Here is a 27,922-nt window from a genome sequence, read left to right as displayed (position 1 = left end):
CTAACAAAATAACAAATCCAAAATTCATTTATTTTTTGTTTTTGTTTACCTAAGTAGGGGTCGAATAAATAAAGGTTATGTTTGAAATTAGCAATTAAGAAAATAATATTTAATAAGAAGATACATTTATTTTTATTTTTTGTTTACCTAAGTAGGGGTTGAATAGATAAAGGTTATGTTTGAAATTAGCAATTAAGAAAATAATATTTAATAAGAAAATCCTACCAAAAGGCCGGTTAAAATATAAACTGCAGCAGTATACAACAAGAGATTTAGATCTATATCTATTAATGCATGCTGGACTGCATTTTGCAGACTAGCGAGGCTCTGGCGTTTGGATTCACAGCCAGTATAATCTTATGTGGGGCTCGTGTTCTCCTCCCTATATGTTTGTGATTGTTTCTTCATCCATCTTATCTTATGGCCATTCATCCTCATCTTCGCTACTAGCCAAAGGGGCAGAAAAGTTAAGTAAATTAAACTAAATCCACTAATCAGTCATTGCGATAGCAAACATTCTTGACCACAAGTATAATTTCTTGACTTTTTATTGACTTCTTGACCTACTTTCTTTATTTTTTCTTGATTTTCACGACTTTCTTGACTAGTAGACACCCTAAATAACTTTGTTCTCTAAACCCCTGCTTTACAATCAAGATAATGAATAAGAATGGGAAACACATTGTTTCATCAGTATAAACCCCAAGGCAAGAAATTACCCTCAGGCATTGAACGGTCGCATCATCAGAATGCGGCCCCAAAACTTTTGTTCATTAAATGCTTCCGTTTTTCCGTTTGTCCTCTAGCAGGACAATATTTTATTTTATTTTTCAGCAATGACTGAATCAAAATAAATGCCACTATTGAGTTTGAGAGTGCAGTCCATAAACATGTAACTTGCATGATTTCTCTTTGTTAAACTGAAACACGTATTTCCCTAATTTTATTATGTGACGCTCAAAATGTAGGACATTTATGACATTTTTCAAATTCCTCCGGGATGCCGGACACAAGGCTAAAATGTAGGACATGTCCGGGAAAATCCGGACGTCTGGTAACCCTATTCCTTAATTATAGTGCTTATATCTTCTCATCAGATATTAGGATGAATCAAATATAAATGGGATTTTTTTTTCATAATTTATTGAAACAAAATACAAATACAAAACAAAGTAATTACTTTTCTACATAGCTCCCTTCAACTGAAATACACTTTAGCCAGCGGATAGGGAGTTTGGCAATCCCTTTGTCCCAGAAAGTTCACGGTCGTGTGTGCAGCCAGTTGCACATGAACTCTTCCACTTCTGTGTCATCCTGAAAACGCTTACCTCCGAGTGCTTCTTTCAGGGGTCCAAACAAGTGATAATCAAAAAGGAATAAGTCTGGACTGTATGGAGGATGTTCAAGTGGTGTCCAATGAATTTCGTCCACTTTGTCACGAGTTGCACCAGCTGTGTGAGGTCAAGCGTTGTCATGAAGCAGTAGAACACTTCTGATGGGTGTACCACGTTGTTTGGTCCGATAAGCAGCCTTAACACTTTCCAGGAGTTGACAATAGTAAGCAGCATTTACTGTTCTTCTTTCATGAAGATAATCAATAAAAATGACACCTCTGAAATCCCAAAAAACTGTGGCAAGAATCTTCCCAGCTGATGCGTGGCTTTTGGCCTTGCCTGGCCCAGCCTCTTCTTTTTTCCACCACTCCTTGCTGGCCTATTTTGAGTCTTGTGTGTAGTGGTGGACCCAAGTTTCATCACAGGTGAAAAGACAGTGCAAAATTTCATCCCCTTCTCTCTCATAACGTACCAGGACCCTTTGAGAGATTTCCAGTCGAACCTTGTTCTGCTCCTCAGTGAGGAGGTGTGGGACACACCTCGAAGCGATTTTTCTGTAGCCCAAGTTCTCATGAATGATCGTGTGAGCAGTACTATAACTTATGCCCACTGCAGATGAAATTTCACTGACTGCCAAGCGACGGTCACCTTCAATCAAGTCCTGAACAGCCTGAATGTTTTCTTGAGTGATGCTTTTCCTTGGCCGCCATTGATATTTTTCATTTTCCACAGTTTCCCGTCCTCCCAAAAACATGTTGTGCCATTCATACACACGGATCTTTGAAAGGGTGGACTCACCAAACTGTGCTCGATGTCTGGTCAAAATTTCACTTGGTTTTACTCCTTCGTTTGTAAAAAATTTTGATAATGATGCATTGTGCAATGGACGGGTGTACCTCCTGCTCACTCATCGTGCTACTGACTAATGTTAAAAGTTGACAAGGACTCCAGGGAAGAAACAGACTCCAGATACACCCACTATCATCACCTCAAGGCCACAGGACACCACCACACTTTCCCTGCAAGTAAGAAATCAATTCCTGTGATTCACCCACATAGATTGTGTACTGTAACATCTACAGTTAGTTTTCTCATATCTTGTAATATGAATTATATGGCAAGAATAATTTGCAATTCCAGAGTAAGTTTTAATTGTATAATAGTTGTGTGCGATTATAGAGTCGCAGTAGTCTAGTCTGTTGGGAATCTGACTGCCACCCAGCTTTGATTCCTGGGGTGAGTGATCTAAGGTTGGACTTTTTCCAGCCTTGTCCCTGTATAAAGTGTATCTGAAGCTCATCCAGCTTAAAATCAATGGTTACCTGGTTGGGTAAAGGTGCCCAAAGCATGGTGCTGATCACATCACCTCTGAAAATTTGAGAATGTGTTGGGCTCTACCCCCCAACTGATATATGCATGGAGAACTTTACCTTTTACCTTCGTGTGTGATTATTTTACTGGACACTTGTAAAGGCTCACCCTTTCCGAATGTCAACCCCCCTTCCAAGTAGTACATCCTGTACTGCATTTTGTAGACTAACAAGGCTCTGGCATGTGGACCCATGGACAGTGTAATCCTCTATGAGACTTCTGTGTTGTCTGTATGCGTTTGTGATTGTTCCTTCGTCTATTTTATCTTTTTACTGTTCATTTTCACAATTAGTCAAAAGTGGCAGGAATGTGAAGTGAAATAAATGGTATCAATAAATCATATTTTGCTGGACTTTCACTTCATTCCAGGTCAAAGTGATGAGTGAAACTTCAAGTGATGACAGTATTTCTGATCAGTCTGAAGGAAATAGTTCTGCAGTTGTTGATCCCAGCTTAGAAAAGAACTCTGATCCCCAAGATGAAACATCAAGGTATGTAAGTGAATCCAGAGATTGTGTTATGACTTGGACATGGATTTTCAGTTACTAAATCATATACACTATATTTATGGACCTTAATTTTTTGGTGTCCTTTTTTCTTAAAAGTGGTGTTATTTTTATTACTTTTTGGTGTTGTTTTTTCCAAAATCAGCATTTTAACTTTAGCACACTTCTTTGCAAAATACATATACCTAAAATTATACCTTCATTGCACCTATAAACTAGCATTTCAGTTCATGACAATTGCACACATTGGAAACTATTTTTTGAGGATATGACTTCCCATTACTTCTTGGGCGACAAATACTGAAGTTACAGTTCCCGGTATGTGTACTTTTTATCTCTTGCCAGAAACTGGCCACTTTGCTCGGTGAGGCAAAATGTTCTGATACGAAGTGAAAAATCGTGCAAAACATCTATTTACACATAGTTTCATGTAGCTGTAGGAATTATTCTATGTACCATGTTTTTTCTTCTTAAAATTTTGAAAAACATTCATGTTATACACACACACATATTGTACATTCTATCTTGTTTAGCCTAAAACACAGGAAATGTTCTATTTTTTGTGATGTTTTCATTTTTATATCATGAAATATGTTGACATTTGTGAAATGGGCTACACTTTGCATTTTATGCCAAATTTGCTTTATTTCGTGATTTCAAATGCTAGAAAAAATGTACCAAGAATGTGTCACTGTTCATGCACAAACCCTTTTTGGCAACAATTGACATTTTTCGGTGGTATCATGTTCACCACAATGCTGCCAAATGACAGAAATCAAAGGGCACAGCAGACAAATCAACCAACAAACATCTATGAGCACTGCAAGATGGGATAAATCAGAACCAACCAGAGTGATGCACTATAGTCGTTTTCACGTTCAGAAGACACAATGGCCTCTTATGAGCAATGCTTTTCTTATGGGAAATACGAGCGTGCTGTTGTGAAATTTCTGGATTTACAAATTTAGCTTAAGTAAAATCGGTACCTTCAGTTTTGCAGGAAATTTTGTAGAGAATACGATGGTGAACACAAAAAACTGGTAACTTGCTTACATAATTGTAGATAAATTAAAAACGCAAATTTTCTGTGAAAACACAATTTTTACATTGTTTTCATTCCTAACGTTGAAACATGCCGTAAAATTGAAGCATTCAGTATTAAAAAAATTGACACTGTTTTTTAATTGTCATAGGTGACGGTGGTGCTCAGAATTTATCAATACTTTAAAGCATATTTGCATTAAGAAATATTCAAATAAAGTATGTGGAGATTTTTTATATTCGTGCATTAGAAAATGTTGTTGCTGGCCATTCTTTGTTCTGTAATTCCAAGTAAAAACTTCCAGCGACAAAGTTGTAGAGAAAATAATGAAATTATTTTTTATAACCACTCAAAGGTTCCCAGAAATATTACTTCCATGCATTTGGAGTTTCTTTTTAACCCGAACCGTGCGCGAAGTAAGGAGACGTTGTCTGGCCATCTTGAGCTGACTCACCGCAGCATTCCGACTAATCACCACCAAGTTTTCGAGTTGTTATTTTATTTCCATTCAATAAAAATATGAACTTCATGCAGTTTGTTATAATAGAATTGAAATTACTTAAATTTAATAGTTGACAATTATTTCCAATGCTGCTGTTGTGAGCAACATTAGTGCTGTCGCAAATACACGTTGTTTTTGTTTACATTACTGTCGACATTAATACTGAAATGAAGATCACCTTTCAGTTTCCAACGTACACATAAATTCATAGACACCATACTAACCTTTGAAAGGCTTTCCAACACGTGACAAAATATGGGGCTTCAAGATAGAAATATGAGATGCCTTGCTTGAGTCATTCACGTTTTATCAGTTCACGTGGGCCATAACTCATTTGTTTGTTTGGGTTGCAACTTGAATCTAACCCATGTGCCAGGTTCCCCTTACTTGAGTGAGAGATCTGCTTTGGTCTGTTTAGACTTTTTCCTTCTCTCGAAAAAGTGTTCTCAGTTGTGTGAGCTCTCAGTGATTTTTACTTTTTAAAGTGATTTCTGAAGTGTCATATTCGTGCATTACACTCGCGTGTGTAGTGATCGCAATGGATCATAGTAAAAAGGGTAACTGTAACGTTCACAGTATAATATTAATATTAATAATTACATATAATTATCATTATATATACAAAATATGTAACACCTTTATTGTGAAGGAAGGTCATCATTTCCCGGCGACATGAATTAGCGCTGTATTGGCAACACTGTGCGGATTCTCCATAAGCGCCGTTGTGTCTTCTGAACGTGAAAATGACTTTAGATGTCATAACATTTGTTAATGAAGCCAGGGGTCCTTCCAATTTAAGAGAAAACCATAAAAAACTGCAATGTGTAAATTTGGAAGTTTATGCAAATCATTTTAAGGATACGTTAACAATGTGATGGCTATTTTGGAGAAAACTTCAGTTTTCTTAAATAAAAATGTGGTTAGTGACATGTGAAACTTAGCTTGAATTTCAGAAGAATCATGCTAGTATACATAGTTTCTACATATCATTAACCATTATCCTGCTGGTTCATAAGTGTGGAAACATCTCTTTAGTTATGTGTAGGGAAATGGGAATCAAACATCCTGATACATGACACACTGGTCTCCAAATTTCAACTTTTGTTTTGTTTTGGAAATGAAATAAGCCAATTCTTAATTATTTCAATGAAAGAGTTCAAAAATGACAATTACAAATTTTGATAAGCTCAGATAACCAAGATAAATCTACTTTTATGAATGATACTATATACTTATGTGCAGTAGAACCTTGATTTTACGTTTTTCAGATAACCAAGCCAAAACAAAAGCATAAAATGGAGGAAAATATAAAATTGAGGAAAATGTGCTGTTATAATTTTGTTTTAATAATTAAAATTTTATGTACAGTGGTGGTAATGTAATCAAATTGGGGTTTGCAAGAGATGCACTTACATCGTTGTTTGATTCAGGGTCTTGAAATTTTCTTCATGGCCATTCTTTCATTTTAAAATGTTCTATTTCGTCTCTGCTATTCCATTAAACATAGGAAACAAAATAACTTTCTACAACCAAGCTGAAGACCAAGCACTATGCCTACAGTTTTCAAATAACCACAGATCTGCCATTTATGTTCTTTATACTTGATGCTCACAGGAAGGTGTTTTTATGTATTCTCTGTTCACTTTTGACTTATGTTGACATACTGACAATTGAAATAATATAATTTTTTAAAACCTATTTATAATAATATCCTTCAAAAGTCATGAAAACTATAGCTAATTAACAATTTTTATTGTCAGATTCGTATTCAGCACCTTTGAATTATTAATATTCAGGCCAGGCCCGTACCCAAGGGGGGGGCGGGCATGCCCCCCCCCTCGAGCCATGAAAAATTTTAATTTGAATGTATAAAAACCTACAAAAATTACGTTAATGCTTTCTCAAATTTTGCATGAATTTCGATTTTGTCCTTGCACAAATGAATAGGTTGTTTCTGGAGAGAGGCAGGCTCTAGAAGTCTACAGTCTGCAATATTGGGCTATTTTAGTTCTACAGCCATTGATGCAAGGCTATCAGGTGTTCTGATTTCATCGGGACAGTCCATTCCTTTTAATCTATGTCCCGACCTTTTCGCCTCTGCTCAGTCACAAATGTTTCACATAATTATAATAGAGGGGAATTTTCAATTCTCTTTACATTATGGAAGAAAGGTTCCTCAGTGACTGCAATACAAAACCAACTTTATAAGGGGCATTTAGCTGTCCATCTGCACCGCTAGGTCTGTCATCCCTTTTCGCCACCACTGAGCAGAAGGATAAAAAACTTTGTCTTCTTTCTCCGACATCAGGGTTTTTTTGCAACTGATATCCATTCTGCCACTCAATGGCTTACGGTTAATTAATATTATGTAAATAGAAGAATCAACTTCACAGCAGAATCATTGCTAGATTTTGGGGACAAAAAATTGCCTGAAGTACTTTTAACATACATTGTTATTTGTCCAAAACACTCAAGAAATTAAGTACATTATTTATTATTTACTCAATTCTGTCAATCGGAATTTGTTTTTCTGCAACTTTTCTTCTTTTCTACTTTTAATTAGCTTGAACATAAATACACAGTGGTGTGACCATACAACAGTGAACAGACAACTTTCACAGTGTGCAGAAGACATCAAGGCCAAAAATTTGATGCTACAAGCTGTTGAAAATGGCATTTTCTATCCCATATGTATGGAACCCCATTTAATAGCATCTTTTAATAGCATTTATTTTTACTATCGAATAAGATTCTAAAAGCGAAAATACACCATAGGAACAATATTACGCCAACAGACACACTGCCAAGGTGAAGTCACTTTGCCGTTCCTTTCAGATAATTTATTTACAGAGTTCGCACTGACTCCAAAGTCCTGGGAAACTGGAGGAGTCAGAAAAACAAGGCTAGGACTAAGGTAATTGGAAACAAATGATTTTTTTTTGGCATAATTTGTAACCAGAAACACGTTTTGTTTTATTTTCCTAACAATCTTCTTTTTTTGGGTAATATTACTTATAAAAAGGTTATTTAATTTATTTTCAAAAATGTTCAACAAACGTGATTCACTTGATTAACTTACAAAGTTGAAATGTAACTCTTATTTTTTAGCATATTAAATCATTACACAGTTATGTAAAATACCTGGAAAAGTCAGGGACTTTGCAAAATTGGTGTGAACCCTCATCTATCAACCCCACACACATACCTAAGTTGCTTTTCGTAGGCTTTTTGATTTGTTTGCATAATGCACTCATGTAGTCTACCTCTACCATACAATTTTTTTTTTCGTTCTCTGACAGAAACAAATGTCACTGTCAACTGCAAATATTTGTCACGTGGTTGCATACATATAGGTTAGAAAATGCTGTTCTTCAACATTTCGTAACAAAATGAGCAAATTTCTCTACCCACACTTTCTCCTATACAACCCCCCCCCCACACACACAGAGAAAATGTATTTAAAATTTGCCACAGGGTCTGCCCCCCCCTCAAAAAATCGTGGGTACGGGCCTGATTCAGGCACTTTGATTTCTGAGACATTTTGGCTGTTCACCAGCATTATAGAAAGAGGGGGAGGACATAGAGTGTGTTACCAACGTGGCAGCCATCATGAAGTCTGCCATATTAGAATGAATAGAAACAAGGTGCTTACCAGTTTTGAAAACTTAGAAAAAACTGGGAATTTACTTTGGAAAAGTCATGGAAATATCAGGGTAATTTGCTGTTTTTTTGGAAAAAAATCAACATTTTTGAACCAGAGCACTACCGTACATGTTAGATTTTTGAACAAAGAGAAAAAGAACAAACAGAATTTCATTTTCAAGGGAAACAAGAAAAAGTTTACACTGCGATTTAAAAATGTTAAGATTTGTATCAAAGTCAGTAAAAACATATGTTTACTCTTGGTAGTAATATCATGTGAACTCTCCTTCCTTTGATGTTTCAGAAATCTAAAGAGAACAAGGTAGATTCACAATGTTCATCTGCCTGATTTCAAGGAACCCTAAAACCTATTACAAGAGATATACAGGTTCAGAAAAAGTATAATCAATTATTTTCCAAACAACTCATTCATCTGAACACTTCAGAGCAAGAAACAATCAAAAATAGACTTTTTTTTAGAAAAATGCATAGTCACACAGTTGGTACCATGAAGTATGCACAGTTTGTTAACAAACATTAAAGAGAAAATACAGAAATGGATGCCATAAAAACTTAAGTTGCTTTCAAAACACCCAGTTTTATTTGAGCCTGGGGTCCAAATGAACCTCATGATACCACATACAGGTTAAAAAGTCAGGGAATTTTGTTTCTACCAAATTGTAGACATTCTGAGAAAGGTGGTCATGTGACGTACCAAAATGGGCTGGAATTTTACAAGGATGATGTGCTTAATTTCAGTGTAATTTAACCATTTTGCTGTTCGAACCCAAAATGTTTTTCTTTAGAGGTGTAAGTAACCCAAAAAGAACTGATGGTTGCCTCTGCTTTAACACTAGAAAGACGGAACCCGTCATTTTGATAGGTGACCCCTATTTTTATTGTAATTTTAACAATGTTAATTTTACTCCACAGCTTCCATGTTCTGTGACTTTTAACAAATATTAATGCTCTATACTTGTGTGAAAAGTTAAACTTTTATCTCATGTGTGAAGGCTGCTACATTGGATTACTACTATAAGTAGGATCACTCGTCATTTTGATGGGTGCAGTTCTTAAGTAGACACATCTGTTAGCAATAGCGTATTCTAAGTTTGAGTGAACCTTAGTTCATCTTTGCTCATTGTTGTTCCTCTAATGGATGTAATTTCAAATAGAATGTTTGTTCAGATTGGTCAATGAATTATCTAGAGTAAAATATTGGCGACCCCTATTCGCTTACTCTATTGGGCAAAGTGCAGTATCCAATATGTCACCCAAACATTACTTACTGGATCGTGATCTAGCTATCTCCATGATTTGTCAGATGTCTAAGCTCAGGGAGAAGGCAATATTTATGAATATGATGAGTTCAGAGTACATAATGGCAATGCCGGAATAGATGTTCATTACTTACGACTTACGAACTTGTCTACAAATTATTCTTCAGATGAATATGTGATAGATGATACGGCAGATCGATGGTTCCTCCTTCATTGATTGATTTATTTTACTTCGCTTTTCTTCTGCCACTTTTGGCAAATTACAAAGATTAGGATGCCACAAACGTCGATGCCCAGGCTTGGATTCGAACCCGGTACCCCTGGCGTTAAACAAACAAAAATACACCATAATAGTAGAGGAAATGTACGGTTTCACACAGAAATAATTGCAACACAAATGTTTTTTGTGCCAGATTGTGCGGAATGGTATAGTGAATAATGTATTACAAATCCGCCATCCAAATGTTTGGGAGAAATCCACCACCTTGGAAAATGGCGGAAAGAATTCAACTTGAATATTAAAAAAAAGTAATATCTCGAAAACGGTGCATTGTACAGAAAAAATTGAAGAGAACCAAATTAAAGAACAGAAAATTTGCTAAATTGTAGTTGTTTTATTTGATAGAGCTACCATCAATCTTAATTGAATTAGAAAGATTCATATTTTCTTTAAATTTTAGAATTAGCGCAAAAGTTGGTTTATGACACAAAAAACAGCAAATATGTGAGATGCTATGTAATTTACGTCCTAAAGTCACTGAACCAAATTCATAGCTTATGATTTCCTCTAAAGATTGGATTTTGTTGAGTGCCATTTGGGTCAGTGGTTGGGGAGATATGGAGTTTAATGCAGAGTCATGAGTTTCCGTAAATTTACGTATTCCATTTGATATTGGTTGATTGATTTGCATTATTTTACTTCACTTTTGTGCCACTTTTGGCTAATTTGCAAAGATGGGAATGAGTGATGACATGATGAAATTGACGAATGGACACTCACAAACATCCATGCCCAGGCTGGGATTCGAATCACAGACCCCTGCATCATAGCATGATTATGATATTGGTGAGAACGAAATACATTGTTTTCTGCAGTGTTTAGTTCACGTGGGGTTTGTTACTTACATGTTGTGTTTGTTGTACAAATATGTAAGTGTCTTACCTGAGCAAGGGGGGGGGGGAGGGCATTTAGAAAGAATCGTATTGAAAATGGAATTCGGGCAGATGATTTTGGCTCAAATCTACTGGTAGACAAGACTTAGAATTAAGAGACAATAGTGCAGGGACAAAAGGTGTGTATGGGACGAGGGAACTGCTCCCCATGCCCCCCATCCCAAATTGCCGCCACTGTCAATACATTGAACTAATATGATATGGTAAAATATGGTTCTAAACCGGTCACTTTGCCTTAGAGTCCATTGCAGAATATTTCGTAGATGCCTGGTGCTAACATGTTAAATTTCATCATTTCCTCTACATACAGACTAGGGATGGCCAAACGGATCCGGATCCGATAAATCCAAAAGTAACGGATCTGGATCCGGATCCAAAAATTCTGGATCCAAAAATTCTGGATCCGGGTCTGAAAGTTTCGGATCTGGATCCAGATCCAAAAGTTCCTGATCTGGATCCGGGTCTGAAAGTTTCGGATCTGGATCCGGATCCAAAAGTTTCGGATCTGGATCCGGATTCGAGAGTTTCGTAACTCAATCCCATTATAATATTACCACACCTTAAAAGGTATTATGATCTTCGATTACAAAGAAATTTTTCATTAGTTAGTCCTACAAGAATTTTTTTCAAGTGTTGTTCCTAAAATATTTTGCTACGCATCGGCTAACACACTCGTGCAGAAAAATAATCTTACTTGTTTAACATAAAATGTCAGAGGTGATTTTGTAAATGCCATTGAAACGAATATGTATTCATTCGAATGTATTGGAAATGAAAACACACACAAATGTGAGACATTCCATTCCAGGATGAAACCTTTAACACATATAACAAGATACAAATGTTATACAAAAATTATACAATTGTTCTACAGTTACAGTTTTACAAATTAAAATAAAACATTATAATATATGCACTGTTATATAATTACAAAGTGTAAGACTAACATGGGAGGTTATCTAAGTGTCCCCCTCCGATTTTCATGAAACTTGGCAGGCGTATAGTGGGGCCCAAAGGAAGAAATACGTGTTTTTTGTTTCAGCTAAAAAACTGTTCTAGGGGGCAAAACACCCTCAAATGTCAAGATGAGGACAAATTGAAGTGAGGATCTGACCCCTGTGTCCCCCTCCGATTTCCATGAAACTTGGCAGGTGTGTGTATAAATGGGCCCAAATGAAGAAATAAGTGTTTTTTTGTTTCGGCTAAAAATCTGTTCTAGTGGGCAACCCTCCCTCAAATGTCAAGATGAGGACAAATTGAATGGGGTCTGACTCCTGTGTTCCCCTCCGATTTCCATGAAACGTGGTAGGTGTATAGAGGGGCCCAAAGGAAGAAATACGTGTTTTTTTGTTTCGGCTAAAAAAACTGTTTTAGGAGGCAAATCCCACCTCAAATGTCAAGATGAGGACAAATGACGTGGGGATCATCTGACCCCTGTGTCCCCCTCCGATTCCCATGAAATTAGACAGGTGTATAGAGAGGCCCTATGCCCCCTGATTCTTCCTATGCCATATTTACGTGGTTTCGGGGTCAGATCCCCACTTCAATTTCTCCTCATCTTGACATTTGAGGGGGGGGCTCTATACACCTGCCAAGTTTCATGGAAATCAGAGGGGGAGACTTAGACCTCCCTTGTAAGTGTATTAATTAAAAGAAGCGCATGTGGGATGGCAAAACAGATCCGGGTCCGAAAATTCCGGATCCGGATCTGAAAATTCTGGATCCGGATCCGAAAGTACCGGATACGGATCTGAAAATTCCGGATCCGAAAAATTTTAGGATCCGGATCCTTAGGATCTGGAACCAACCGGATCCGGCAATATCCGGATCTGGCCATCCCTAATACAGACCTGCACTTGTAACACAGGTGTTGCCCCTGATGCAGCAAAGGAGGATATTTGCATAACTGATTGAAGATGTAAATCCCACTTCCCAATACGCTGGGCTTTAATGAAATTTGGATGAATATCGAGCATCCTAATGTATTGCAGCCACAGAGCAGCAGTATCCTGTTATCTTTGGTACTACCTGGAAATGAGGTACTTTTTCAGTGATCACAGGTTACCATAGGTTTAACGGTATTACCTCCTTAAATGATCTCAAGGATTTGTTGAAGACCTGAATCTGCCATTAGATAAACAACACATCTCAGGAAACTCATCTTGAGCTGAAGACCACACAGCCTTAGTATGGGCTACTTCAGAGGACTATCTGAGTACTCATTGGCTACGATACAGAGTACTTTCAGAAATATTGGTTGATCAAATGTGATGATGTTTGTGTGATTGCCTCTTTGAATGCCCACAAACACAGTACAATGTGGATTGAATGCATATCTGGAAGTAAGGAAATCACTGATTTCCCTGGATAATCACCTTTTTCGTTTATTTGCCGCAGGACCTACGACAGACGGACTTACGTTGCGCCATTCGTGTAATTATTCATTCATCCGTCCTTATCTTCGTGACAACCCCTTGTGCCTCTGGATATGGATTTTTCTGATTGATTCGATTTACTTTAGATTTTATTAGGTCGTTTTTCTGCCACTTTTGGCTAATCACGAAGATAATTGATTGATTGAGTTGGTGTTATAAGTCCACTTTATGCACAGTATGGCTAATCGGGACTGGACCTAGAGTTTAAAGCGGAATCCAAACCACTATGCAGTGTGCATCCACCAGGTATAGAACACAGGACCCCTTAATTATAAGGAGACGACGCTACCACTCTGCCAATCACAAAGATAAGGATGGATGAATGCACAATCACAAACATATATGGACAACACAACAAGTCTTTCTGTGGCAGGTCCTGCGGGAAATAAATGAAAAAGTGATCATCCAGGGACACCAGCGAATTTCCTTACTTCCAGATATGCATTCAATCAACATTGCACTGTATTTGTGGGCATTCAAAGAGGCAATCACAAACATCATCACATTTGGTCAACCAATATTTCTGAAAGCACTCTGTTTCGTAGCCAATGAGTACTCAGATAGTCCTCTGAAGTAGCCCATACTAAGGCTGTGTGGTCTTCAGCTCAAGATGAGTTTCCTGAGATGTGTTGTTTATCTAATGGCAGATTCAGGTCTTCAACAAATCCTTGAGATCATTTACGGAGGTAATACTATTAAACCTATGGTAACCTAGGATCACCGGAAAAGCACCTCATTTCCAAGCAGTACACCTTGGACTGCATTTTGAATACTAGCAAGGCTCTGGCGTCTGGAATCAGTATAATACTCTGTGAGTCTCGTGTTGTCATCCATACTGTCTCTTCATCTATACCACCATATTATCATCAGTCCTCATCTTTGCAATTATCCAAAAGTGGCAGCAAAATGATGTAATTTAACCTAGAACAAATCAAAGCAATGCGAAAAAGCCATAGCCAGAGGCACATGGAGTCATTTCATAGTTTATGTAGCACTCTTCACTGTACTTGAAGCAAAGTGCATTGCAAATGAACATATTTCTGAGATACGTTCAATAAATCATTGGCCTGCTTAATTCAGAAGTAGACACCATGTAAGTTCAAGCTCTTAGGTGCTGAAAAATCTTGATCTACATTTGGTTCAACTCTGAAAGATAGCAGGACACTGCTGCTCTGTGGCTGCAATATATTAGTATGCTCTATATTCTTCGGAATTTCATTAAAGCCCAGCATATTGGGAAGTGGGGTTTACATCTTCAATCAGTTACGCAAATGTTCTCCTTTTGCTGCTTCAGGGGCAACACCTGTGCTACAAGTGAAGGTCTGTATGTAGAGGAAATGATGAAATTTAGCATTTTAGCACCAGGTATCTACGAAAAATTCTGCAATGGACTTTAAGGCAAAGTGACCAGTTTAGAACCATATTTTACTGTATCATATTAGTTCAATGTATTGACAGTGGCGGCAATTAGGGATGGAGGGCACGGGGAGCAGTCCTCTCCCACCCCCAATACACAGTTTTTGTCCCCGCCGTATGGCCTCTTACTTCTAAGCCTTGTCTACCAGTAGATTTGATCCAAAATCATCTGCCCGAATTTCATTTTCGTTATGATTCAAATTGCAGTTAGTAGAAAGTTAACTTTCCTTGTCCCTCCCCACCCCCTTTCTCAGTTAAGACACCTAATCGCCACTTACATTTTTGAACAACAAAAACAACATGTAATAACGAACGCCACGTGAACGAAACCCTGCAGAAAACAATGTATTTCATTCTCACCAATATCATAATCACGCTACGACGCCAGGGGTCTCTGATTCGAATCCCAGCCTGGGCATGGATGTTTGTGAGTGTCCATTCATCAATTTCATCATATCATCACTCATCCTCATCTACGCAAATTACCCAAAATTCACAAAAGTGAAGTAAAATAAAGCAAATCAACCAATCAATCAACCAATATCATATGAAATGGAACACATAAATTTAGGGAAACACATGCAACTGTCCCCAGTGTGGAGCAGTTTGTAATATTTTAAATAAAAATAACTTTTCAAATGTTACTTAACACATTAGTATATTAACCAATTTCTACAGTCACTATATTAACGAATAACAAACAAAATAACATAAACATTGAATAGAGTAGCACAACAGAATTTTTCTTCATTCTTTTCAGATTATGCACAAAACTAAATAACAAAATATAATTGCAACAAATGTCTTTGAATTAAAGAACTGTTGCAATAGCTTCCTCCTCCGGTTGAAAACCTTAACATCATACTTTGATGTAGAAATACGTATATTTTTCAAACGTAACATCTTCAATGTATCATCTTCACTTCTTCTACTACTACTTCTTTGGCAGCAATCTCATTCTTTTCACATCTTCTTTACAGCCATCTTCAGTAGATTTCTTCTTTACTGCAATCTCATTGCCATTACTATTTCATAACCATCTTATATCCATTTAAAGGGTTATATTCTTCACGAGTGCACTTCTTCCCTTTGAAGCTATATGTGCAAATGAAGTGCTTCATTATAATGGTATACCATATTACATTCATTTTATCCTACATTACATATATTCCTTCTTATCGTTCTTCCAGCGAGACACTTTGTATACTTTTTCTTGGTGCTTTCCGTTTTTATTCGTGTCAAACACTTGTCTTTGATACATTGAAATATGTCAGACAGTTATGAGATCAGAAGATGAACATAAGTTCTTCCATAAAAGACAATATGATGATCAGCAGAACATAAATAAACAACAAATACAATAAATTCATGCTGTTTTACACACGATAATAAGAAACAATGAACTTTCTTGTAACAGCGATGATCAACTCACTGTTCAAATAAACTCACCTAACCTTTCAGATGAAACAGGATTATCCGTTCTAGCATCCGAGTAATTTATCGAATTACGAGAATTATTACAAACACTGTCACTATTCTGATTAGTATTACAATTAAGTGTATACTGGCCATTAATAGAAGATGATTGTTCATCAACATTTGCATTTCTTCTAACACCAGCACTTCCATTATTATTATTATATATGGATGGATAATGTTCACGTCTGAAATTAGAATCATTCACGGTATTATTAGTTCTTTCAGACCTTACAAACTGCCTTCTTGAGGGATTGCGTTCAAATCTTCTGGGAGACGGGCGATGATTTACATTCATTCCTGCATTTTCAGTCTGTGTTGTAGAATCATAAGAATTCCGCTCAACATTTACTTGCCTGACGAAGTATTTTGGTCTGCGATACTTCTCTTCTTATTAGCCCTGTCATCAGAATCTGTATTATCACCGGGCAAGGATGAACTTTTATTCTTATCACTTGATTACAAATCAATAGTCCTTAATTTCTGCGTCAGTTGCTTAAGATCTGTAATGTTATGGCAGCCCACATTCTTTGAAATTGACTCGGGTAGCTGTTTCAAAATCATCCGTATTACTTCAACTTTGTTTGGAGTTTCCACAAGGTTACAATAAGCAGAGTACGTTTTTAAAGTGTATGCTTCCAATGATAAACCTGAAGCTGGGTTGTATTTTCTAGATCGTAACAATGTCAACTGACTTTCTAATAATTCATTAGAAGCAAATTGGTCTAGAAATTTATGTACAAAGTCCTCATAAGAAGTGAAATTCTTCTTTTCACTGTTAAACCAGGAAGTGCCTACATTATAAAAACACTTACGAATTATACATAATTTATACTTGGAAGGAACACTAATTAAGTTTAACATTGTAGTTAGTTGTTCGATAAATTCTCTAGCAGACTGTTTTGAAACATCTCCTCCAAAACGTGGCAATTGACTGAATTCACTAACTCGTGTAAATCTATTAGAGCATGTATCAGACTGATTATAAGAATTCCATGTAGAATCATTATTCAGCCACATTGGGTTGTAAGTACAGTTTGTTCTAGTACAAGGACTATGATTTACATTTAAGTCATCAGGAAACTGATCATGGATTAAGGAATGACATGTACTTTGACTTTGGCAACCACATACTGAAGTTTCAAGACCTGTGAAATTGTCTTTATTATCACAAGCAACATAAGTTCTAGAAGGTATGGAATTTCTGTTAGATGTAGAACAAATTTGCTTTGATGTGTCTGTAGCACATAAAGAACTAAAGTCGTTTTCACGTTCAGAAGAGACAACGTCGCTTATGGAGAAACCGCACAGTGTTGCCAATACAGTGCTAGCTCATGTCGCCGGGAAATGATGAGCTTTCTTCACAATGAAGGTGTTACATATTTTGTATATATAATGATAATTATATGTAATTATTAATATTAATAATATACTGTGAACATTACAGTTCATTAGCATGTCATTTTCCCATTAGATTTAATTTAATACACAGGCACATTTAATATTCATTCGCCTTTCTCTGTAATTATTTCATAGAATAACATTGAGATACGGTACTGTGTTACATATATATATACATTCATTATTGTCTATGAATTTATGTGTACGTTGGAAACTGAAAGGTGATCTTCATTTCAGTATTAATGTCGACAGTAATGTAAACAAAAACAACGTGTATTTGCGACAGCACTAATGTTGCTCACAACAGCAGTATTGGAAATAATTGTCAATTATTAAATTAAAGTAATTGCAATTCTATTATAACAAACTGCATGAAGTTAATATTTTTACTGAATGGAAATAAAATAACAACTCGAAAACTTGGTGGTGATTAGCCGGAATGCTGCGGTGAGTCGGCTCAAGTTGGCCAGACAACGTCCCTTTACTTCGTGTGCAGTTCGGGTTAAAAAGAAACTCCAAATGCATGGAAGTAATATTTCTGGGAACCTTTGAGTGGTTATAAAAAATAATTTCATTATTTTCTTCACAACTTTGTTTTTACTTGGAATTACAGAACAAAGAATAAATGGCCAGCGACGACATTTTCTACTGCACGTATATAAAAAATCTCCACATACTTTATTTGAATATTTTTTAATGCGAATATGCTTTAAAGTATTGATAAATTCTGAGCACCACCATCACCTATGACAATTAGAAAACAGTGTCAATTTTTTTCATTATGAATGCTTCAATTTTATGGCATGTTTCAACGTTAGGAATGAAAATATTGTAAAAATTTTGTTTTCACAGAAAATTTGCGTTTTTAATTTATCTAAAAATATGTAAGCAAGTTACCAGTTTTTTGTGCTCACCATCGTATTCTCTACAAAATTTCCTGCAAAACTGCAGGTACCGATTTTACGTAAGCTAAATTTGTAAATCGAGAAATTTCACAACAGAGCGGTCGTATTTGCCCATAAGAACCCATTGTGTCTTCTGAATGTGAAAACGACTATAGGTGCATTATTTTCAATATCACAAGTATGTACGTGCTTATTATCATACAGTAAAGAGCTGTTCAACGAAGAAAGACATGAATGGTTATTTAGTGAACATGCACAATGGATTTTGTCAACAATAGGATTGCTATTAGTAAATTCAGTATTATCTAAAACACAATGCCGCAATGCATATATATTCTTGCCCTGTGAAGTGGAAGCTCTACCAAATTTATTTCTACTTTTATTGTGAGCAGATTTGCCCTTGCACAATTTGGTTACATTTTCCTTTGCAGAATTCACTTCAGCATCAGATGTATCACAGCCAGAAGAACCTGTATGAAATGTTTCGCATTTATTGTGTTCACTAAAAACAAAATGCTTTATTTTAGAATTTAATATTGTATCAGTTTGGCATGCTATGTGCCTATATTCATTAGTAAGTGCATCAATATTACTTAATTCTTTATCTGGTTGTAGAATGTCTCTAACCATACTAGTACAAATAACATCACTTTGCTCTAAGTTAATGTATTTCTCATTTAAATCCTTAAGCATAGAATCAAATTCTTGCAAAGAATCAAATTCTTGCAACTTTACCTGCGTAGTATTCATATACCTGCGTAGTATTCATATTTGTTTGTAGTGTACTTATAGAAGTTTCTTGTTGGCACAACTGGTTTGATACGTGTTGTTTTAACTCATCATCATGATGGTCTAGTTTTGATTCAAGATCACTGACTTTCAAATTTAATAAAGTTACTTCATCATTTATACGTTCATTTAGTAACCTATTAACTGATTGACATGAATCAGAAACCTGCTGCAACTTATTTTCTACATGTTGGAGCCCTTCGTTCAGTTTTTCAGTACTTTGCTGCAACCTAACCAATTTTGTGCCCCAAACTTCACAGTTTGTTTGTAAACTTTCGTGCAGCATTTCAGTGTTCTGATCAAGTCTATCTTGTAACCTATTCTCCAAAGCTTCAGTGTTCTGAAGTAACTTATTCTCCAAAGCTTCAGTGTTCTGAAGTAACCTATTCTCCAGTGTTTCGGTACTCTGGAGCAACTTGTCTTCCAACCTATTCTCATGTTGGGCCAAACTCAAGTGAAAAGCAGATAAAATTTGGTCAATATTTGGATTTACCGTATCCAAGTATGATTTTAGAGTGAATGGATTGAATTCTGGCTTGCATGCCTTACAGTAATAGTCTTCTTTCATAGAGCTGAATATTACCCAGTGAATAACTGTAAGACCCCTACAATTTACATGTTCCCATTTCTTGCATGACGTGCATTCAATCATGCAAGTGTCAGAAAATCTGTCCTTACAACAGAGTAAATCCTCCATTTGCTTACCTGAATTGTCCTCTTCGTTGCTTACTTCAGCAACATCACTGAGATCCGGTTGAAGACTCACGCTACTTTGAAGCACTTCTCTTTTCTTCATTATAGCATATCAGTTCAGTTCTTATCAACTCTCAATTTTCGAATCCTGGCTCTAGGTCGCCAATTTATTGCAACTGTCCCCGGTGTGGAGCAGTTTGTTGCAATATTTTAAATAAAAATAACTTTCCAAATGTTACTTAACACATTAGTATATTAACCAATTTCTACAGTCACTATATTAACGAATAACAAACAAAATAACATCAACATTGAATAGAGTAGCACAACAGAATTTTTCTTCATTCTTTTCAGATTATGCATAAAACTAAATAACAAAATATAATTGCAACAAATGTCTTTGAATTAAAGAACTGTTGCACACATGACTCTGCATTAAACTCCATATCTCCTCAACCCCTGACTCTTAGAGGCACTAAACAAATTCCAATCTCTAGAGGAAATCATAAGGTATGAATTTGGTTCAGTGACTTTAGGACGTAAATTACATAGTTTGTTTGATATTTGCTGTTTTTTGTGTCGAAAACCAACTTTTATGCTAATTCTAAAAATTAAAGACTTTCTAATTCAATTAAGATTGATGGTATCTCTACCAAACAAAAACATAATTTAGCAAATTTTCTGTTCTTTCATTTTGGTCATCTTCACTTTTTGTATACAATGCACCATTTTCGAGATATTAATTTTTATAAGAAAATTAAGTTGAATTTTTTTTCCACCATTTTCCAAGATGGCGGATTTTCCCCAAACATTTGGATGGCGGATTTTTAATATATTATTGACTATAGCATTCCACACAATCTGGCAAAAAAAAAAACAATGAACAATCTGAAGGCCTTGCCATGGGAAACCCACTATCAGCTCCCATAGCAAACATAGTTATGCACTTTGTGGAATAAGCATACTCCAAACTCCAGAACTCAAATTCATTAGATATGGATGGTACGCTGATGATACTATAGTCATATACAAGGAAAACCAAAGAGATCAACCTTTTGTTAGAAAAACTAGACAGCATCCACCACAGCCTACACTTCACTATAGAACAAGAAAAGCAGGGCAAAATCAATTTCTTGGACCTCACCATCAGCCGCGAGATCAACAAATTCACAACCACAGTTTTCAGAAAACCAGATGCAGGTAACCAGTATATCCATGCACACAAGCAAGAGGCAAACGTATGGATAAACTTGTACCGAAGAGCCTTCTCCTACTGATCCAGAGAAAAAGACCTGAGGGACGAAATAGCAACCATCACGGAACTGGCACTAAAGGATGGATATACTGAATGTCAACTCTCCACATGGTACAGCAAAGCTGAAATCCAGGTCAGACAACTTGCACCATCAACTCAACCAGATCCCAGTAGAAAAGTCCAGTGTTTGCCTTCCCCTACCATTCTACCACATTCAACCACCTTACCAAAGACCTCATCCCCTACAACATCCAAATTGCACACAAACCATCCTCAAAAATAGCTGACCAACTAAACAAGCATAAACGATACTTCCTCCCCCCCCCCTGACAACCCCGGTGCCTATGATGCTGAATGCGAGTGCAAGGCTCATTACATCGGCAGATCCATCAGGCCCATCAATGAAAGAATTAAGCAGCACTTATCAAATGAAAAGACTATCCAACCCACCACTGGACTTGCAAGACACATCAGATTCCACAACCATAAAATCGAAAAAGGACATGTCAAATACAAAGCATACACCCTCATAGACACAAAGATCAAAGAAACGCATGCCATCATGCACTACAACCATGAACTCAACATAGATAGTGGTCAAGCACACCATGCTTGGTTTCACTTACTGCAGCAATTAACATCGGTGAACAGCATATGACACATACACAGACATACAGCCAACAACAGTACACCTAGCGGCGATTTAGGAAGAAACAGCAGAAACGCACCAAGCAATGACACAACGATTTCCAATAAGGATGTTGGCAGTGCCCACTGAAATTACTACATAGAAAATTACTTAAAACAGCTTCACGGAAAACGTGAGTACCTGTATTATCTATTACCACGTCTCTCATTCCCATAGTATGAAAACATTTGTGTTGCAATTATTTCTGGGTTAGGTCTTTTTTCCCCCATTTGTTTCTTTTACTATAAGTAAATAAATAAAATACACCCATAAATAAGTAAATGAATCAAATAAAAATTACATGAAATACACAAACACACCATGATGTTGATAGGTGATTCATTTATATATTTATGTATATATTTAATTATAATTTTGACAATATTTAGTTAACTCCACGTCTTCCATGATTTAACTGAATGTGAATAACTTGGTCCTTCTGACCAGACATTTTTCTCCCTTTTGTGCTCCTCTATTAGCCACTGTAGGAGGCAGAATTTGTAACAAATGCTTATAATGATGTGAAAAAAAAGGAAATAGAGAAACACAGGAGTTGTTTCATGCTCAGAATAAAAGTTCCCCTGTGCTTAGCACGTTGCCATGAAGGCATATAGGGGGTGTGGGGGGTTAACGCCACACACTTCCTTGATCCGGTCGTGAGTGTGGGTGATGTGATCAACATCACGCAGTGAAAAATATGGCTTGGGAAAACTTTACTTGTCAAAAAGATGGGTTCATCCTAATAGGTAGCTAGGAAATCGTCATCCTGCTAGTGTTACAAGACTGAAAATGTTAAAATAAAACTAGTGCAGGTTATTCAAGCAACAAAATAACTCCAAACAAATCCATCGTTTATCCTCTCTTTAATGTTTTTTAATCTTTTGCTCACTCAGGGCCCACTTGTGCAGTGACCAAGGACCCCCCTCCCTCTCCCCCACCTATGTATCTTTCTTTTTGGTACACAAGATATAAATGCTATTGAGTATATTACGTAGTAGCATTTATATTTTCTCCCACCTGGAACTGTTCTCATACCCTGTCTCTGGTCCCCACTACAATCATCTTCATTTTCTAAAGATTCTAATGTATCATACCTTTTCTATTGAAGTCTCATAAATAAAAAAAAAATACTTTTAGCTGAAGACAGGTGTAAATTTACCCACTGTATTACTTACATGATTTTACATATGTGTAGTATATAAGGCATGAACTTCTTACTTTACGAGCACAGGTATTTCACTCAAATACAAAATAATATTTTTTCACATTTGAGTGAATATATTTAGCACCAGAAATGTTCAAATAATGTGTGCATGATGAACCACTTATTTTTTAATTTCTAAGTATGACGTCTGCTCTACAGCTAAATATGTACTTTTAACTCTTTTTCTGTACATATCCTATTCTACAGACCCATAAACTAATTAATACTTTGTCAAGGTACAATGTGTTTCAGAAGGCTCACAACCCAAACTTTGATTGCTAATGACATGAAAACTGTGAGAAATATTAACACTGGGTTTTCCACATTATAAAGTCTCATCCATTTATGTATTTTTCAATGCTTAACATTATCAGTTTACTCCACACAAGAAATTCTGTAAATTAATCTATGGCAGAAGTCAACATTGTTGTTTTTTTCTTCTGGAATTCCACTTTGGGTGAGAAACTTACATAACAAATTATCGAAGGGTCATAATTAGACAACTGATCACTGACTCCATAGTAATGTGTCCTTTGAGACCAATGTATTGGGTTTGATCAGTTCGATAAAGTTCCAGGAATTGTATATAAATTCAATTCTGATCCGAGAGAGAACATCAGCAAACATAAAGTGTATAAATTCGGTCCAAGAAGTAAAATATCACAAAGAAGAATAAAGGTCCAGAATCCTTTTTATTTAAATCAGTCCTAACTTAATTCTCTGCAAAATGTCGAGGTAATGTAATACTCGAAAGACGTATTATTATGGTCCACTTTCTAACAAATTTCCGAATTCAGTCCAACCCATTCGCAAAAGCTGTCGTTGCTTCATCACAACCAAGCATGGTTTGTACTCTCATCAAAAGCATGAATGGGACCTGATGAAAAACAGTTATCCAGTCATAAGCATGAAAGACTAATCTAGCATCTAGGTGAGGAGATGCAAACACACCCACACTGTCTTGAGAATCTGAGGAGCAAGGCCTTGCATAGTAGAAAAGTGGAGAGAGCAAGTGAGGGAACCACATGTTGAGTCATGACTTGTGCAGATACTTTTTTTGTTTGCTCACTCCTGGGGCATAATGTAGTGTAGTATACTCTAAAGCTTATTTTTTATTCTAGAACAGTGATGTGTGAGCAACAGTTCATATAAGAAATAATTGCAGGGGTGTAAGGGGTACCTTCCACGTAGGCACCCAAAAGTCAACCTCACTTCCACGTAGTACACCCTGGACTGAAGACTAACGAGGCTCTGGCGACTGGCACTATGGCCAGTATAATTTTTTGTGTTGTCCTGTTTTTTGTCCTTGTGTGTGTTGAGTGCCCGTTTACAGCCTCAGCTTTTAGCAGAAGTCAGAAGATTTTAAGATTTTTAGTTATGCAATGTTAGAGTTGTTTTTTGTAATGATAAGGGGTTGCCCCCATATAATGTGAAGAGTGCAAAATAGCCTAAGTGCTGACGCACCCAAAATTTTAAATTCAAATTCAAAAAAATTCAAAAGAAATAATTGCAGTCAGCCATCATTTGCATTCAAACTCTGGCTATCGAAAACCCAAGTAGTGGTGCACCATTAGTGAAATCCTCATTTCTCTTCTTTCTAGCTCTCTCTTCTCTTCAATTTCTCGAGAGAAAAGAATGAAAAATGAGAGAGAGAGAGAGAGAAATTAAAGAAAGAAAAGTCTCTCTCTCTTGCTTTCCCCCCCTTCAAAGAAGGAGAAAGAGAAAAGAGAGAGAGAGAGAGAGAGAGAGGGAGGGAGAGAGAGAGAGGGAAAGAAAAGAGTGACAAGTGCCACTGGGCCGTTTCCTCAATATCATGTATCAAGTTACCTCGGTCAATTGTTCGCGCATGCATGATGAATGTTTTGCTTGAGACTAAAGGAGCTTGTGCCGCTTGTTGCTTCAGTGTGAATTGTGTTTGTCACTTGGTGCATGGAGTTTATTGCCTTTTGCCTCATTCTGAAATCCCTTATATTTTGTATAGAAGTAGTTTGAGTACAACTCCAACACGAATAAATGAAGATGATTTGCTAGTGGCTGCAATACTGTACTTCAAGTAAGCAGATTAGAGTTTTTATGTTGCGACCAAATGCAAATGCAAGTTATTGTGCTCTTTCTGGCAATGTGAAAGTGAATTTTGAGTTACTTTCAGTTGTACTGATATCTCCCATATAGCCAAGTGGTTAGCACTCGTACCTTTGGTGTGGCCGGTCCCAGGTTCAATTTCTGGTGGGTGCTCCCAAAATTTCGGCATTGACCCAGTATTGTGAGGACAATTGGGAAGCTACTTGAAAAGAAGAAGTAGTGGGCTCCAGTCACGAAACCAGAAAACATTGGCTACGGGATGCGATGCACTGACCACTCGTCGTCCACTGTAAAGCCACTCTGACAGACTCTGATTCTTCGAGGGCTGTTGCACCATGGAGGTTTTTTTTTGTGCAAAAATGCTGTAGATGGAAATTTCCATGTGATTTGTGATTTGATTTGCTTTATTTTACTTCGCTTTTTGTGCCACTTTTGGCTAATTTGCGAAGATGGGGATGAGTGATATGATATGATGAAATTGATGAATGGATACTCACAAATATCCATGCCCAGGCCAGGATTCGAACCCGGGACCCCTGGCATCGTAGCACAATGTGCTAAACACTCCGCCACAGGGGCCGGCGGAAATCTCCATGTAAATGAAACCAAATACAGTGATGGTGTGTTTGCATTTTCACTAGTCTTTGCCTGTGCTTTATGGAAAATAACACCAATTTTCCACATTTCATCCTCCATCAGATGTACTCCTTCTGTTAATACTTCACAAGGAATGTCTATGAGCATGGTGTAGGAGAGAACAATAGTATTCTCATTTCTTCCCTGCACTATGTTTTCTACGAGTCTAATATAAAACATACTCACAAATCCTTTTAGAACACAACTTTAAATCGGTCCAGATAGAGCAGAGAAATCAATTTGGGACCCACATAGAAATTATGGTGGATCAGAACCTTTTTTCCAGATTAATTTAAATATGGTCCAAGTACCGTACTGAAATAAAACAATACACAACTTGGGCCGAATTTAAATTGTGGGAGAAAAAAGGTGGAACCGAATAGGACCGACTATTATTTATGGGTTTCTGGAACTTTAACAATCCTAATTTGGGACTGACCATTGTATGGGTTAAGTGGAAACATGCCATTTTAGAGCCATATGACCTCAGCTGGCAACAGTAGGAGATCGAAATTTTGTCAACAGATGCAGGCAACATGTGCCTAAGCATTGGCTACAGTTTTATATGAAAAATCATAAAACATTATTTTGCACAAAAATTGAGTCTTAAGTGAAAAATTGTAAACCCCTGATACACTACTGTTAGATACCTGTTGACATAGGTTATTTTGAAATGGCAAGTATTAATCATAAATGCACCTATTAAACCTCACGATTTCGTCCCGTTGCCAACTTTTTCTTGAAATACAGTTTTGACATTAAGTATTAAAACCATTAAACTAATGCCCAATGGCACAGTGGTAGCCTTCGCCTTGTAATCAAGGGATCCCAGGTTCGATACCTGGTGGAGGCAACCAATCTAAACTGTGGGTCCAGTCCCGATTAGCCTTACTGTGTGTGAAGTGGACTTAAAACAACAACTCATTAAACTAATTATGTACACTATCATTGAGTTAATAAATTCACATGATCCTACATACATTTCATGCACTTCCAGTTTCCTGAAGTCGAAAAAATTTTCCTTAATGAGGTACAGCTAAACCACAGAATTTTTCTTGGAATGATTCTTGCTCATGATGATAAGAAAAAGTAGTAAGAACTCTTCAAGAATGCAAGTGAGCTGTTCCAATAAATACTCCATACTGACTCACTGAAACTTTGAGGAAGAGACTCTCCAGGCATGCCCATTTCAAATGTACTGCAAATTGTAGCATAAAAACTAATTGTAGAGCCCCAAAGATGGTTTTATATTTGTGCAGAATAACAGTTCCCTCAATGGAAGTATATTTTATCCATATTCCCATCCAAGAATGAAAGTTATAAAATAGAAGATGAAGACATTTGAATTTTTTTGAAGAAGATAGAAAAAAGAAAACTTATTGAACATGTTACTGCAGCCACCAAAAAAAAAAAAAAAGAATGAAAATATATAGGGTTTCTATAAATTAGTTATACAAAAGTAACCTTTAATTGTGAAGAAAGTGTATGTGTAACAGAAATGTTTTATACATCAATGAATACAGCATATCTTCAAGTTTTCTCTACAAGTGTGATCCTTTCATTACACAGCAAATGTCTCAGCGGTATTTGATTTCCTGCCAAACCCTTTGAAGCATGTATGCATCGATGGTCGCAGCTACCTGCGTTATCCGGACATGAAGCTTGTCTACGTTGCTGGGAAGAGGGATAAACACATGTTCTTTAATGTAACCCCAGATATAGAAATCCATGGGGGTTAAATCAGGCGAATGAGGTCGCCACGGAATCGTTCCACCATGACCAATCCAAGTCGGTACTTCACGATTGAGGTAGGCGGTTACTTCTTTATGAAAATACAGAGGAAAATGAAATCAGCACCCATATCTTCACGCAATTGTGGTATGATAAGCCTCTGACAGTCCATGATGGCTGGCGCAACACTAGAGGAGATAAGCAAACGCTCAGGCCTCCAGTGGCTGCATCTGAAACTAACAACTAGAAGCAAATGACGTGCGACAAGAAACTTGAAGATATGCTGTATTCATTGATGTATAAAACATTTCTGTTACACATACACTTTCTTCACAATTAACGGTTACTTTTGTATAACTAA

General features: G+C 36.7%; 1 protein-coding gene across 1 annotated transcript in view; it reads left to right on the top strand.

Moving 5' to 3' along the window:
• LOC146002783 (uncharacterized) overlaps positions 1 to 27,569 on the top strand; it is a 52,885-nt gene extending 25,316 nt beyond the window's left edge. Inside the window, exons 3-5 of the mRNA XM_083140715.1 lie at positions 3,075 to 3,196; positions 18,915 to 18,955; positions 27,400 to 27,569. Of these exons, the coding sequence (XP_082996841.1) occupies positions 3,075 to 3,196; positions 18,915 to 18,955; positions 27,400 to 27,569 (333 nt within the window). The remainder of the gene's footprint in view (positions 1 to 3,074; positions 3,197 to 18,914; positions 18,956 to 27,399) is intronic.
• The last annotated feature ends 353 nt before the right edge of the window (positions 27,570 to 27,922 follow it).

Source organism: Lepisma saccharinum, chromosome 19 (assembly GCF_977018435.1).
Source record: "Lepisma saccharinum chromosome 19, izLepSacc3.1, whole genome shotgun sequence".
Taxonomy (NCBI): Eukaryota; Metazoa; Arthropoda; class Insecta; order Zygentoma; family Lepismatidae; genus Lepisma; species Lepisma saccharinum.
This window is presented reverse-complemented; position numbering and strand designations above follow the sequence as displayed.